General features: G+C 42.6%; 1 protein-coding gene across 2 annotated transcripts in view; it reads left to right on the top strand.

Annotated features, from left to right (window-relative positions):
* The first annotated feature begins 532 nt into the window (after nt 1–532).
* The window catches only part of LOC119379123 (uncharacterized), a 39,493-nt gene continuing 24,794 nt past the window's right edge, over nt 533–15,231 (top strand). The window contains exons 1-4 of one of the 2 annotated variants that reach the window (XM_037648304.2): nt 533–672; nt 790–880; nt 6,541–6,685; nt 11,319–11,402. In XM_037648304.2, the coding sequence (XP_037504232.1) occupies nt 630–672; nt 790–880; nt 6,541–6,685; nt 11,319–11,402 (363 nt within the window). In that variant the 5' untranslated portion in view covers nt 533–629. The remainder of the gene's footprint in view (nt 673–789; nt 881–6,540; nt 6,686–11,318; nt 11,403–15,231) is intronic. The other variant, XM_037648305.2, reaches the window with a different exon arrangement.

Raw genomic sequence — 15,231 nt, 5'->3', positions numbered from 1 at the left:
GTGCCAACTGCTGGCAGGGGAAAAAAATCGCTGCTGAGAGAGATAAAAAATGCACTTTATCAATTGGCTGCTGAGTACATAATGAATTCGATTCATTCATCGTCCTTACGGGCGACTAAACAGCCGATGACGGCGATAGTGGCTGTGACATCGCGCGGCGATTGACTAAGGAAAAAATAATATGAGATTATCAAGCGCAAATAATCGTTGCAGAATTCGACTCTAGATTGACCCGCCAAATGCCATATCTTTCATGTGCCGAAAAGCGGCGGAAATGCGTTAACAAAAATAGCAAGAGGAAAAGCGCAGCAAACTTCGCGCCCGTTTGCGCGTTGCGGCGGCTTCACCGGCAGAAATGGAACCGAAACGTATCTTCATAAATAACGTTGACAGTTTTGTACTCTTTTATAAAATAATATTGCATATAAAAAAAGTAAACAGAAAGTTCGTTTGCATATCCAAGCTTCTTGCGCGTTTACTTTTTTTTGCTAACGCTATCTCATTTTGTTAGTTAACCAGCGTACGGCGGGTACGTCTATGCGGCTCAGCCTACTCTGTTAGTAAACAGCGTCGGCCACTAGTTCGAGTGTCGGCATCATCAGGGAAACACGTGTATACCGAACGTAGAGATGGCTGAGGTGCCGGTTAGCGAGTTGAGAAAGGCTATCTCGGGTAAGAAACGTATTTAAAATTGATATTTGCCCTCATTTCATCGTGTGTGATAGGTGACGGGAAGCGGCTGTCGTGATACATGGTGGTAATGTCGGCAAGTGTTTGGTGTGCTTTCAGAGATGTTGGATGGTGCCAACCTCGACGTTCTTTCATCAAAGAAAATACGGCTACAGTTAGAAGCAAAGTACGGTATCGATTTCACTGACAGGTAAGTCTTGTGTTCATTACGTTGTACTGGTAATTTTCCGAGTGTTATAAGGCCCCTTGTCATTGGGTAGAGGAAAGCGTGCAGTTTATCGCGTGGTTCCAAAAAGCGAGGCTTAGCTGTCCCCCGTGGTGATAGACGCGTCCTCGTTCTCTTCGCTTCTCATTTCTCGTTCAGGTGCGCGGTGTTTAACTCAGCGATTTCTCCTCGTTTAAACTCTTTTTATACCACTGTAACAATTACAGCGGGTAACGGTGTGTGTTCGCTCTAAAGGAGCTTTCGAATGCAGTTCGTGTGGTTACATGAGACGCTGCGATGCTGGCGACATCATCTCACGAGCAACTTCACACTTGTCATTTGGCTGTGTGCGCGTTTGACAAGTGAGCGGCCGTTTGAAACTAGAATCGCAGTACCTCGTATCATAGCGAATGAAAGTCTGACGAAACCAAATTATCTGCGGCCGAACGATCGTCGTGGCTGCGATTGCTTGTTGCTATTCCGTGGGATCGTAAGCGAGACGCCGGACATAGTAGTCCGGCTGCCGAGCGCGTTCGGTGCAGTCCTCGCGCATATGGACGGCATTTTTATGATTCAGAAATTTTACGCGCAGTGTTTTAGAGAATTCCGTACGCCAGCAACGCCCGTTTGAAAGTGACTGCGAGCGCCTTTGATCAAAGTACGAGTATGCGCGTCGACTGAATTCGAACACGCTGTGGTGTGGTAATGAGGAATGTTCCTCCCAACTTTTTGCGCACACCACGCTGGTGCCGTTGCGCTACGCCTTGCCGATCACCACGTACTGTGTGTGCTCGCTGATTATAAGCAATTTGTTGGGGAAATTTCGGATGGTGGTATGTCGCTGAGCATCTGTCACGGCTTGTGTTCACTGTGACTAATTCTTTGCGGAAAAGTGGTTATCGTAGTAGTTGAACGTAGTTGGACAGACTGGAGACTACGAAATAACGCCGTTATGCGAGGCTACAGTGCCGGTGCCTAATATGAAATCAAATCAAAGCAAATCCTTATCGGCCTCCTTCAAACGCCAGCTGCGAAAAGAGTGCATGCAATCATCGCAGTGCCGCGTGTCGACTGTTGATACATTATGATGCGTTCATGCATATTTTTCTTTTTTGCCGGCCATACGAGGGGTGCCGTTACGTTACTCGATCATTTGTTTCACCAGGAAAATACGGCATGCGTTACCAGCTCTTGTATTATATTTTTGAGTGTCAGTTAGCCGATCTGCGCGGCGTTTGTGAGCGTCGGACGCCTTCGTCGTCGCGTCTTGTTACGGGCACATATGTATGCTTGTCTTCTTTTCGTAGTTTTCATGGTTCACTGTGCTTTCAGCGCGCAGCGTTTGATCAAGGAGTTTTTTTTTTTACTTTTAAGGTTACGCAGCAGTTAAAATTGCGTAATATTTGTGTGTTAAGAACAGCTGTCTTCCAATATAAAGTCCGCCGATGTGCGCCTGAGGTATAGAACTAATCTGGATAACTCTTCTTATTTAAAGCTTTCATGTTATTTCATGTGAATTCGTGTTTCGAAGCATAGATGGTGAGTTTTAGCTTAACATTAGCTTTTTTGTAGTTACGCTATCGAAATTGAAGCATTTTATTTGCAGTTATTGTATTAATCATGAATTGTAACATTTTTATTGATGCAAAGGGAGAGAGGGGGGGGGGGGGCGCTTAACTAGGATTTCTTGCGCAGGTATCATTACTTCAGAATGCCTCTGGCTTTGACGCTTCTCCTTGTAGTAAAACAAGTTTTATTATTATTTTTTATAGTTTTTGTTAAACACACGTACCTACCCTGTTGGGATGCATGGCATGAGGACAGGTTTTGCAACGAATGTTATTTTCTACGCTGTTCGAGCTCCACACCGCCTGTGTCATGAGCCAACTTTGGTCTTGAATGTTTGCCAAGTGAACTCCCGTGCTGTAGGTATTCTTTAGTCTGTCTTTTTTTCCAGTGGAGCATTATGTAATATGTGCTCTTTTAGGGGCGAAGCTCCTTAAGGCGGCACCAGTTCGTCCCTCGTAGTAGTCGTAGTAGTCGTAGTGCGTAACCAGTCTTACGCTTCGACCTCCAAGGTGGTGCCGGTGGGAGATTTTTCCTGTGCGTTGTTGAACAATAAAAAATTCGCAGCGTGCGCGTTAACTAAAAGCCGCCTTCTGTCTCTCATTCCCCATTAGCAGCCATTGGCATGTTCCAGTAGGAAACGTTAGTAGAAGTGTAAGTGTTAGCTAAAAGCCGACTTCTTCTGTCTCTCATTCCCATTAGCAGCCATTGCTTACCTCCAAGGTAGTGCCTGGTGAGATTTCTCCTGTGCGTGATTAAACAATAAAAATTTTGTTCAAAACGCCGTTGATTGATGAAATAAACCAACGAAAGATGCCAGATGTTTCTAAAGCAAAACGAAAAGAAGCCAGCTGCTTAACGAAAGACGCCAGATGTTTTCTAAAGCAATGGTTTTCTAAACAATGAAAATTCACAGCGTACATGTAAAATTAAAGTGAGCTGCAAGTCGTCATAACTCATCGAACCTTTAGTATAAACGCGCCCGATCTCACGTCGGTGATGATGTACTGGGCAGAATTCACGGAAGATTCACGGTTTACCGATGAACCTCCGCAGCTTCGCCCACTCATCATCATTCACTCCGTGGATATGCTGTGATTTTTTTATTTCTAAAACATTCTAGTACTGTGGTTTGTCAATTTTTGCTAGTAGTCAAGTAGCACTTCATATTTTTTCTGTCTTTGGAAACTCCTGTTTAATACGTCTTTTTGCCCTTGTCTTGCATTCTGTATATTCCATCTTGACTGTGTAAATTGTATAACCTTGTGTTATCAGAGTAAAAAGGGCATACCTAGATTTCAGAGCATGCTATCATTAGATAGTCTCTGCAAGGCTATTTATATTTTATTGATTTATTTCTGTTGAATGCATTCATAGCAGGTATGAATGGATTCATACTATGCAGTCGCTCTAGTGGTTTCCTCTTTGTGTGGAAGTGAAGGAATTTTATCTAATGAAAAAAAAAACGGTCCGCTGGTGAAATGTAACTAAAGTAGTAGTAATGTAGTTAGCAGTAAAAGACTTGCCTGCAGTTATACATGGCCTTTTGTTAGAATCAATGCCAGCAGTTATAATTGATTGAGTGAGAAAGACTAGTTAGGTAAGTAGTTAGGTGGAAATTAACAAGGTAACTAATGGACTGTCAAGTGACTTATTGTAGGGTACATGCTTCAGTGCTACCAGTACTTGAAGGTATGTCTATTTGCTATCCCTTTCAGCCCTGCAGCTGATTGTCTACTGTTGGATTGTGGAGTGTTCTTTAAATGATGTGCAGTTTAGTCTCGGACATTGTTTTGCAATTTGAGCATTATGTTTTATGGAAAAAGCTACATGTGAGGTTTTTTCTGAGATTAATCTTGCCAAACTCAGTCACTGAGGTGTGTATATCTGTTACTTCTTGTTTTTCTTTCCATTTTTCACAATTGACTTTTGGTTTCTCTTCCTATGCTTGGTGCGCACAACACTGATTATTTTCTCATGTGGCAGGCTCGTGAGCTATCTGGTCACATCCATGGCATGTTGATGTAACATCTTTGCTTGTGATTGACTACATTCAGCGGGCAACTTGCCAAACATTTTCCAATGTTGTAGCATCTGCAGTAGAGGTTTCTTTATCACTTTGTCAGATTATTCCAATTTCAGTGCACCTTGGAAGGTGCTTTTATCAGTGTCCATCTAAAAACATGACCAATATTTCCACTTCTGCAAGGCAAAAGCCGTTTCCCCTCTTTTCTTGGTTGTGTCCTATGCCTGAGGAAGTCTTTTGTTTGCATCCTTTAAGGCAGAACGTGGGACCTCTTTACTAATACCTCGGCCACACTGGCAAATTTAGTGTCATTTTGAGCGAGTGCACTTATGTCCCCAGAATGGCACTTTTGCAGCGTGCTGCTACAGGAGAAAGTGAAGTGCACTTTGGAAATGATTGTAATGGTGATGGGTACTTAAGTAGCACAACAGATATTTGTTATTTCAGGCAATGTTTCTTAAGTAATGCTGTGCTACAGCTTTATCAGCCCTTGAAATAAACTTTAAGTACCAATGCGGTGGTGGTGGCAATTGCACGGCGTGCGCTAGGCATGCCCCTAGCGGTCGTGGCTGTAAACTGCCCGAGAATGAGAATAGCGAAGTAGTTTTTTGTGTTATAGTATGTTTTAATACACACGAATATTCCTAATAACGAAACGATAGTTTAAAAAATGCTATGAACTCGGCTTCGGATAATAACTTATTCTTGAGCCACTGCTATCGAGGCTAGACACCTAGACACTTCGCCTCGGCGAAGTGAGTTTGGCAAACGCACTTGCCGGCAAGTGCGCTTTGCAGTGAGTGTCACTAAACGTTCCCGTGTGACAGCGTGCAAATGACACTAGCAGCGAAGTGCACTCCCTCAAAGTGCACTTAAGCTGCCCTGTGTGACAGGGGTATAACATGCACATGTCATAATGCAAAGATACAATAGCAAGGGAAGTGAATATAGTGAAATGAGGACGTGACTTGTGGGATGTGACGACTGGTGAGCCCCAGTGTATTGAGTATGTGCCTTTTTTTTTGTTTTATGGCCAGCTTGTTTCTCAAGGTAGCCTATTTTAGTGAAGCTTCATGCCATCGTAATTACCATACTCGGCCTATTCCATGTCCAATGCAGGATGAAAGCCTCTCCCAGTGATCTCCAATTTACCCTATCTTGTGCGAGCTAGTGCTGTCCTCAGTTGCATTCCCATCCCTTGGTATCTATTCCGTTGCCCTCATTGACCATCACTTGTCTGTCTTGGAAAATGTAAAAAAAAACATGAATATTTCACTGCACTAGTAAATACAGAGAAGGGAAATCTACAAGAAGTTCACTTTTAACCTCTGACATGGCATAGAATTTGCACATTTGCCAGCTGTGCCATCCTATAACAGTTTCAAGGAACATGGAGACGGATTTCCACGCTGATGGAGGTGCTGTGCAAGTTCTTCTAGTTTTGGTATACAATCTATTTCGCTCATTTCAAACTCCGACGACTGCTTTTTTGCTTTTCCTAATTTTAAAACACCCGAGGCTTTATTCTGTAAGGGTCCACTAAGGGGGCCGTCTATTTTAGCGCTTGTTGATTGGATAGCTTGAGAGCTGTTGGACAGGTGCCAGTCATCACTGCCAGCTCAGGAGTTCTTTCCAATCATCGTGGGATCATGCACTGCAATGGACAGTCCCCTTAGTGAACACTTGCAGAATAGTCCCCGAAATAAAAGCTTCCACATTTGGGTTTAGGACGCTCCTACATTCTTTCAACACATTGCATTGAATGGAATGCATTTTAACATTCCATTAGGGAATCAATATGTTGAAACCAGGATTTCTTGTATGGACATGTGGCCTAAGTGCCACAATCAAAACATGGGCTCAAGAATTACTAGTTAGAGCAATAACTACTAACCTTTTATCATTTTATATACATCTTGATGTGCACTAGCACTGAAATGTACTAGTTGAGAATTTGTTTTAAAGCTTGGCACATTGAAAATATCTTCAGTGTGTTCAGTAGCTGCTATATTTATGTTTCCTGTTGTGACATGAAATATTGGTGTTTTTATAGGAAAAAAGAAATTGATGGCCTGGTTATGGAGCTGATCTCCGAGCCTAAAGTTAAAGAACCAGAGAAGCCCAAGAAAAGTGTTCAGCAAAATGGAGCTGTGAGCTCCACATCGACCGTTGAAAGCTCATCAAGTGACGATGATGATGTGAGTATTGAGGTTTACGTTAAAGGCTCAGACAACCGCTCAGAACACGAGTTGAGATAACCCCACTAATTGAAAGATTGTCTTTCGTATTTGCTAAAACGAGCACTGTTTTTATCATTAACTTTGGATTTACAGTTTTATTTCTTCACTAAAAGCCGCAAATGATGACTTTTGGCACCCCATGCAGCAAAACACGAAGATGCAGAAGAGGCTGATCACTGACCTTTTACTGATGTACGCGGTTAATAGTCTCTTTATTAGAATTGAAATGCAATACACTTTTTTTTATTATACTCTTTTCTAACTTAAAATGTACAGATAAGCCTTTGTTGTGAGCAGAAACGTGGTAGTACTACCACCTTCGCTTGACGTATGATCCGATGCTCGCGAGCATCAGCATCCAAGGTGTTGAGGGACTAGGGGCATCTGCCGGTGAGTTGGGAGAAGTACCAGGGAGCGCCTGGCTCAAGCGGCGGTGAAGGGATGTCGTGTGACGAGCGTTCGGAAAACTTATTGTACCTGCTTTTTATATTTAAGAACAGTTGAAAATCTCAAAATGAGGGTGGTTAACCACAGTTGCACTCACTCCTATGAAGGCAGAACGTTGTGTGGAATGAACAGTTAAGAGAGGAGGGCTGTCGGCATCGCTATCACTTATGAATGTTGCTGGAGGAGGGAGTATAACTTTTTCAGAGGCTTCTTAGATCGAAAAGTTCTGCTTACAAAATATCCACACTGTTTTGGAATCAATGGCTGCAGGCATAACCACTATCGAGGGGGAGAGCTCTCTGTGGCACTGTAAAAAATTGGGTCCAGAAAAATTGCCTGTCAGACCCTTTATTTTTGATGTTCTCGCTGTTAGACCGTTGGTTTTTTTTATTTGTCCAAGTGTTCGTATTGCCTTCAGTAAATGTTAGACCATAAATGAGAATTTCTGATACTCATTTTATAATGAGATAGTTGTCTGCAATGTGCCCAGGTACTATATTTTGCATTATGACAGGACTCTTAACAGGATGGTTTAGGGGTAATTAAAAAAGTGAGTTAGCAGATTAGCCTTCAACACCAAAAAAGGCCACTCTTGCTTTTAGAAGTGCCTTGATGAGCTATAAAGGATGTGAAAATGAAAGACTGGTTGACACTGCCTTGAAGTTACCAAACCAGCTCTTTGTAATCTCATGAATTTTAATGGCCGTCCTAAAGCCTAGTAAATTTTTTTATTGATACAAGCTTTGAGAACTTTCCTTGCACCACAACAGCTAGCACGTGAGAAAAAGCATTGAAATATGTGATATTACACTGGCATACTGACAGTAAGGTTTTGATGCAAATTTTAGAAAAAACAAAAATTTGAAAAACAGTGCTCTGAAAAGTTTAAAATAGATCAGTAGGACGTCAAAGCTAAGCTGACGGAACTTATTATACATTGACCCATTTCATTGCGATGGGAATAAAATTTTAACTGCTAAATGTTTTATTAGAAAGTTGCATATCACCAGAGACTAATGTTGCACATAGTTAAAAACCAACTGCAGTGAAAGTGCACTTTGTATAGGTTGTTTATAAACTGGTAATGTAGACTATTCAAGCAATCTTGGTAAAACTGCAGGGCTGGTAAGTGTAGAACTTTCAACTGCTAAATAGCACTCTAAGTAGTGTTTAGCGGATATTATACTAAATCTCTGCACTTAATTTATCTTGACAGTGTCCATGCATTTCTGCTAAAATGAGCTTCGCTCTTCAGTGGTAATTTTCTTTTTCTCTTCCTGCCATGGCCAGGCTGGCTTAGCCTCGACACTTTGTTGTGCTTCTGATAGATGGTGGAACCAGGAGCACATTCATTTGCAAGGAGTAATTAAAACATGTTTCAAACTGGTGTCTCTAGAAGTGATGCTGCTGGCAACACATTCTGGCGGCTTCATGTTAAGAAAGAAACTCTGATTTTGGTGATTAGTTATCAGGCTCCAAAGATGAAGTGTATAACTTTTGAAGTGAAGTATTCACAGGTACTGCACTTAGCTTGTCATCTGAGAGCAAGACATGGGTGCTTCAGAGTTTTAAGTAACACGGTAGAAGCCCCTACATGCTGGCCTTGCTTCCATTTTTTATCATTATTTCAAGGTAAAATGTTTGATAACAGATGTGGACGCACTGGAGAACTTGAAGTTCTTTTTGATGAGAGAATTGAGCTTGTCGTCATTGAAGCTAACCATTTCACTTAGTTCCTTTCAGAAACGAACTTGACATCATAATCTTAGTATTCGAATTAAATTCCAGTGACTTCCAAGAATGTGTGCTAACAAGCAGAGTTGTTCCGTCTCTTTTTATACCTATCACGCAGTGTTTAGCTTCAGTTAAGCTTCATTATTCAAGTTGCTGTGATGCTTTATTTTTCAGTATTGGTAGAGGTTTTCAATGAATAAGCAGAAACATTTTCCGCTATGTTTTCTTGCAAGAAATCTTACAATAAAAAAAAAGAAAATTTGCCATATTTTGTTAGCATTTGGGATAACACCATGGCATAGAAAGGATGAACCTTGGAGGTCATGCAGAAAGCCTGCACTGGTTCACAACATTGTGCTTTTCGGGGAAGTGGTAACAGGGGTGCTTTGTTCAGTTGTATCAAAAGCGCCTGTTTTCTTGAGCTTTTCATGACACATCCAGTCACAGTTCAAATGTTGAATTTTGCATAATTTCTGTTTGCTACTGAAACTAGGCATTTTATGTGGTCCAAAATTTAGCTGTAGTTGGCCTTTAAGGGGGTTACACATACCCAATTTTAGGTGAACATTGATGTACTCACTCATGAGTATACTATACTGCTCATAGTCAGATAGACTTAAGATGCTTGAGTGTCAGTGAAAAGAGCACAAGTTTTTCATTAACTGACAAGCATAACTTCTTCAATAATAATAGCTTTAGAATGAAACTTTGCACACTTATTCTTCATGTAATTTCATTTCTGAGGACTTGCAATAAATAAAATTGTACAAAACCTTTTGATATGGCTCTGTTTTATAGCAAGGCATATCTGTCAGAAGATTGGTTGTTTCACCATTACTCACATAATATTCTACATATCTCGTAAGTTTTCATTTGTTTGGTTCTCTATAATTGTGTTTTAAAATTGTGTGAAATTGTGTAGCTAGGTAACTGATATTAGCTTGAGTTATGTGAGGACTACAGCTTCTCCTACGTTAGTGCCTTCAGGCTTTCAAGGATAAATATGTGAACACGTTTGCATTGCTAAGGGACCTTTCTTTGACTTAGTGTTATATTGCCATTGCTGGCACGTGGGCTACAGTTGGTGGCATATTGGTTGCTGGTTAGTGGAGAAATTCCTGCTTGCAGCAGTGGCTGCAGTAACTGATGCATACAGCATGCCTGTGACAAGAAGCTCTACTCTCTTTTGACTTTTGATGCCTTTGTTAGCTTTAGTTTGGGTGTATGGGAGAGGAGTGCATGGCTGGAGGCAGGTTGAGCATGTATGGGAGTGTGATGACCTTGGAAGTTTTTTGAGGGGACACTAAAGAGAAAAAAAGATTTTTCTCTTATTAATAAGTGTCACCTTCACAATACCAAAAGTGCCACTCTTGCCGGGAGGAGACTCTTGGTAAGCAAGAAAATACCCATGGTGATACTGCCTTGGAAGTTCTCTCACCAACTTGATGTGGTGTCCCAGATGTTAAGGGCAGCACCTGCTTGGACCTGCATAAATTTTTGTCAGAAAATTTTATTGAGAAAATGTGGCCACAATATGAAAAACAGACTTTTAAAGTCCGTGATGTCATGCTGGCATTTAGATGTGGAAGCTTCACTGCCAAATCCAAAAACGAACTTGGACCTTCATTTTCTCTTCTAGTACAGAAACTATGATGGCGAAATCAAGTGTTACAGATCTTGGTGAATGAATCATCAGTGTCAGCTGATTTATCGCTTTAAGTTAGTGTCCCTTTAAATGCAATCACCATTCTTTAGGAAGTTCACACTCTCTTCAAATGTTAATTTCTAATGTCTTTGATGCCATCTTAGGCCACTGGTATGTGCCAATACTTATGCAACTGTTCCTGGCCAATCCTCCAGAATGGGCTATGTGCCCCTGCGTGTGTGCCGATGGACAAGCAGAACAAGGGGCAAGAAGCGAAAAAAAATGCATCAGAAACAGCTGAATCTGGAGAAAGAATTTAAGTCTGAATGGGACCAGAACATGCATTAAACAAGGAACATTGAGGTGCAGAGAATTGAAGCTATTGGTAACAGAAAACTAAACAAGTTGGCTACACGTGAAGTGTATTTGGCATTGCAGCATTACACATTTGTTCAGTTCTCAATGCATTAATTTGATCATCCGGTGTGGGATGGAGCCAGTGCAATATTTTCCTCTTTCCTTGTTACCTGTAAATGCTACTAGGCTCTAGGCCAAAAAATGGTGCTTCGAAAGTTACTGTGGACAAAAGTGTAACTAAGCAGAATTGTCTGAAAGCACAAAAAGGCACATTTTGCCTAACCAGTACTTAGCAGTGGGCAGAGTGATAATGTGCTGTGGTCACCTCCATTCTAGTGTTGTTCCTGGTAGATATGCACATGCATAAAGTTTTTTTCCCTGATCTATGGCATTGCTCTTACTTTGCAGGAACAAGATGATGATGAGGAACTAGCTCGCAAGCTACAGGATGAAGAATTTAAAAGTCGCAGTCGTGCTGTGAAGAAATCTAGGGTGAGCATGCCATCTACATTTTCTGTAAATCAGGAGCAGCTGCTGTTGTATTGCTGTGTTGGTTGAAGTAAGCAGCAACACTACCCAATTTTTTGTATTACTTTTGAATCCTACTACATCAGATACACCTACAACGAATATTGCTACAATAAAATTTCTGCCACAGGGAAAATTTTGCGATTCCCCGTGAGCTGCCCCATAATTTTCGGTACCCAGGACAAATAATTTTCCTGGGTACTACCACTTCAACGAAGTTTTTACGAGTGTTTTTCACCAGGAGGAATGAAAGAAGCAGAATTTTTCCGAGGGGCTCTATTATATTTTACACACGACCAAATGAATTGGACAGACAATTAGGCCAGGAAAGCGTAGAGGATGTTAAGTGTTGTCTTTAACTGTAATGTACTAATTGTGACGTAAATTGAAAATGAATTGTAGTGGACGAAAAATTATCCTTTCCATCAGTGGGATCCCACCGACAGATTCGACACCACTGATGATCCCACCAACAGAAAGGGTGATTTTTTGTCCACTTCAATCCATTTTCAATTAACATCACAATTAGTACATTACAGTTAAAGACAACAATTAATACGCTTTATGCTTTCCTGGCCTAATAGACCCTTTTCATAAATACGCCACCTGACAATGGGCTTTTCATCAGTTTCGCTTCGCAAAGGAGCGTGGGATAGCCAGTGCCATCGTGAGGGCATGGAAAGCGAGCTGTCAAATGCGTGAGTGCTGTGATGTTTGTGTTGGCGGCTAGTTCTCTGTGTCATCCGCTGAAATCTCACCGTTTGCGTGCTTGAACGAGCTCTTGGTACTCTCCGTTGGCCTTTCTGAGGTGCTTCCAATGCACAATGAGCAACATTTTGTACCCTTCAACGGGTTGGACGAGCAGTTTGGCTCGACTGCCGCGGTTGAGGGACCGTGACCACAGCCAATTCGCGTGCGCGCCCGGACCGGGAAAAAAAAAGGCTCGCCGAAGCTACAAACTTCTCACCGAAGGAAGGACGTCACTGTCGCGGAACTATGCAACCGCAACTGGTGAAAGTCATGTCTGCTGCAAGCCACACCACGCAACTATTTTCCGGACGCCACATGTTGAGTATATTTGTATGCAGTGGTGTAGCCAGGGGCGGGGGCACACCGAGCCCGTGCCCCCCCCCCCCCCCCCCCGAATTTCTTTTTTTTGCCCTGGCACACAGAGCACAAAATGACACTCGACCACATCTGCCTGCCCGGCCCCCACTTCAGATCAAGGTGGTGCCCCCCCCCCCCGAAAAAAAATTTCTGCCTAACTGTCGCTACTAAATGAATGGTACGCAACTTCATTTTTGTTTTTCTGGCTGGCCTTATGAACCCTCGCGGTATTTATGCACAAACAATCTATCGCAATTCACCGCATGCAGGCACTCGGGAGAAGAATATTCATTCGTAAAAGCAAGGCTACACATGGCGCTGTGAAATAAGCACGTCTGTTTCTGTAGCGCGTTTACAAAACCGCGCCCTTCCGCACGTCCGTTTGACATCACGTACGGAGAGAGAACACGTGTGTTTGTTGTTGTTTTATCGCGTACCTTATCGGGGCTGTTCTCATCGCGATATCCTCGATGGTGGCACATGGGAACACAGCACGTCTGCACCATTGCAGCACGCCGTCTCTACGAAAAACGTTGATGACAGTTCACGATTCGGCGGTGATGAAATGTCACACATTGGCACGTTGCCGAAGCCTGCGTCATCTGCTGCGGTGCCCTCACAATGGCGGCAGACTGTAGTTTGCGTGCGCGGCGCTAGGGGCGCCCTTTTTCGAAAAGGGTCTATTGTGGTATGCGTTTTTTGTTTTTGTTGTTTTGTTTTTTTTACACCCTTGAAATACTTATATGCATGGTTCATCTATTACTTTTTCTTTGGTGTTGTTGCTGTTATGGTTACCTTGTACTGCGGATTTTCCCTTTTTATTTTTTTTTTCCTGATATGAAGTCTACTTTATTTTGTATGCCCTCTCCTGTATAGGCCTGAAAAGGCCCACAGTATTGAATAAATAAATGAATAAATAAATAAATAAATAAATAAATTGTCCGTTCGATTCATTTGGTTGTGTCTAATGCATAAGGAAGGGGGGCTTGCCTAGGATTGCCGCAAAATTTCGATGATAACTCGACAATTTCTCGAGGGCTTGTGGCTTCCATAGCAGTGCGGCCACATCCTAGAACCCGTGTCTTAATCTGAGATGCGATTTCCGCTACTGTGCATACATCTTGAGTAGTTTCTTGCCATTGAGGTGCTCAGCAACAGGAAAAAATAAGGCATGTCGGAAATTTCAGACGATGAAACTGTTCAGCGTCTGCTTTTTCTGACTTCCTGCACAATGCCCTCATTGCAGGACCAAAACAGCATGATGTCAGAGCCACCACCGATGTTCCTTGACGGTAGCTTCCAGGGTAGTGTGAATATCTCCGTGTGCAGCCAAATGCACTTTAGTTAGGGAGAACTCGATGCCAACGCATAATGCATGCGCTTGCAGGGGACCAGAGGATGAGTCATAATTATGAAAGTTTCCCAATTTGTGTGTTCCTTACATGAAACTTCACTGCAGTAAAATCCAGCGACAACAAATGTTTTCATGTGTCCATCCAGTTGGACATTGGCTCTATTTAAAGGGACTCTAAATTGAAACAATGAATCTGTTTAGATTAATAAACTATTCTGAAAACTCTAGTGACGTTAATTTCACCATGATAGGTTTATTAATAGAGACAATCAAGGTTAAAGTTTCATTTTTAAATTTCGTACCGAAATCTCCTCGCGGGAGGGACGTCATGGATTTCAAAGAAAATTTTTGTGTTTTGGAGTCATAGGCTCAAAGAAATTTTCTGAGACTTCGCATGTTAAGCCTCTGACCCCTCAGAGGATAATGTTCTGTAGAATCGCTGCAAACCCAGCTGGTACAAATTTCAGTCTGATAGGAATTCGTAAAATTCCCTGGCCAAATTTTATTGGGTCCAGTGGGCCAAAATTCAGATGTTCCAAACACTTTTCCACGTCGTGATGGGTGATACGAACTTTAATGCCGAAATCGTCGAGCGATGGCCATGAACAGCGTGCTCCGGAAGCTTCAGAAGCATGCGCGTGGACAGCACACACATAGTTGGAACTGTGGTTATTATTTGCACAACTGCTGTGGTCGAAACTGCAGTCTCTATTGATGCCATCATGCATGGCGATGACTTAACTCCGAAAATACATGCGCATCCAACGCTCACCGAGTGAAAGCGATGCTGCTTGCTGCAACTGCAGTGGACAAAACCGCAGAAATCGCGACCATAGTTAGCAACGATGTAGTTCTAAAGGCACATGCGTGACCCACACACACTGATACAAAACGGAACTACAGTCAACTGCCGATTTTTCGGACGCCCGATTTTCCGGACATGCTCGAAAATTCGGACGCTTTCGCGGCACCGTCACCAGCCCCATAGACGTCAATGTATTAGAACGTCCAAAATTTCGGACGCTGAAGCTATCCCGCGTCTGATTTTTTGGACTTTCTGCCCAAATTGCAGGTCCGAAAGGCATTATTTGAAGCCCCCACCTCTGCCGCGTCTATCATCTCATAGGTTCGAACCAGCGCTTTCGTGAGTCTATCTGTTTGCGACAGTAGCACAGTCCGAAAGTCAGCTTCGCCGCAATGCCAAAGCGTTGTGGGGTGAAGCAGACCAGAAATTCAAAGGAGCCGCTGTCGCGGCGTCGTGCGGCGATGTTACGGATAAGCAGCGGAAATGCACGGAAGCATGATGGCGGCAGCTGGCAAACGCGCCAGTAC

Source organism: Rhipicephalus sanguineus, chromosome 1 (assembly GCF_013339695.2).
Source record: "Rhipicephalus sanguineus isolate Rsan-2018 chromosome 1, BIME_Rsan_1.4, whole genome shotgun sequence".
NCBI lineage: Eukaryota > Metazoa > Arthropoda > Arachnida > Ixodida > Ixodidae > Rhipicephalus > Rhipicephalus sanguineus.
This window is presented reverse-complemented; position numbering and strand designations above follow the sequence as displayed.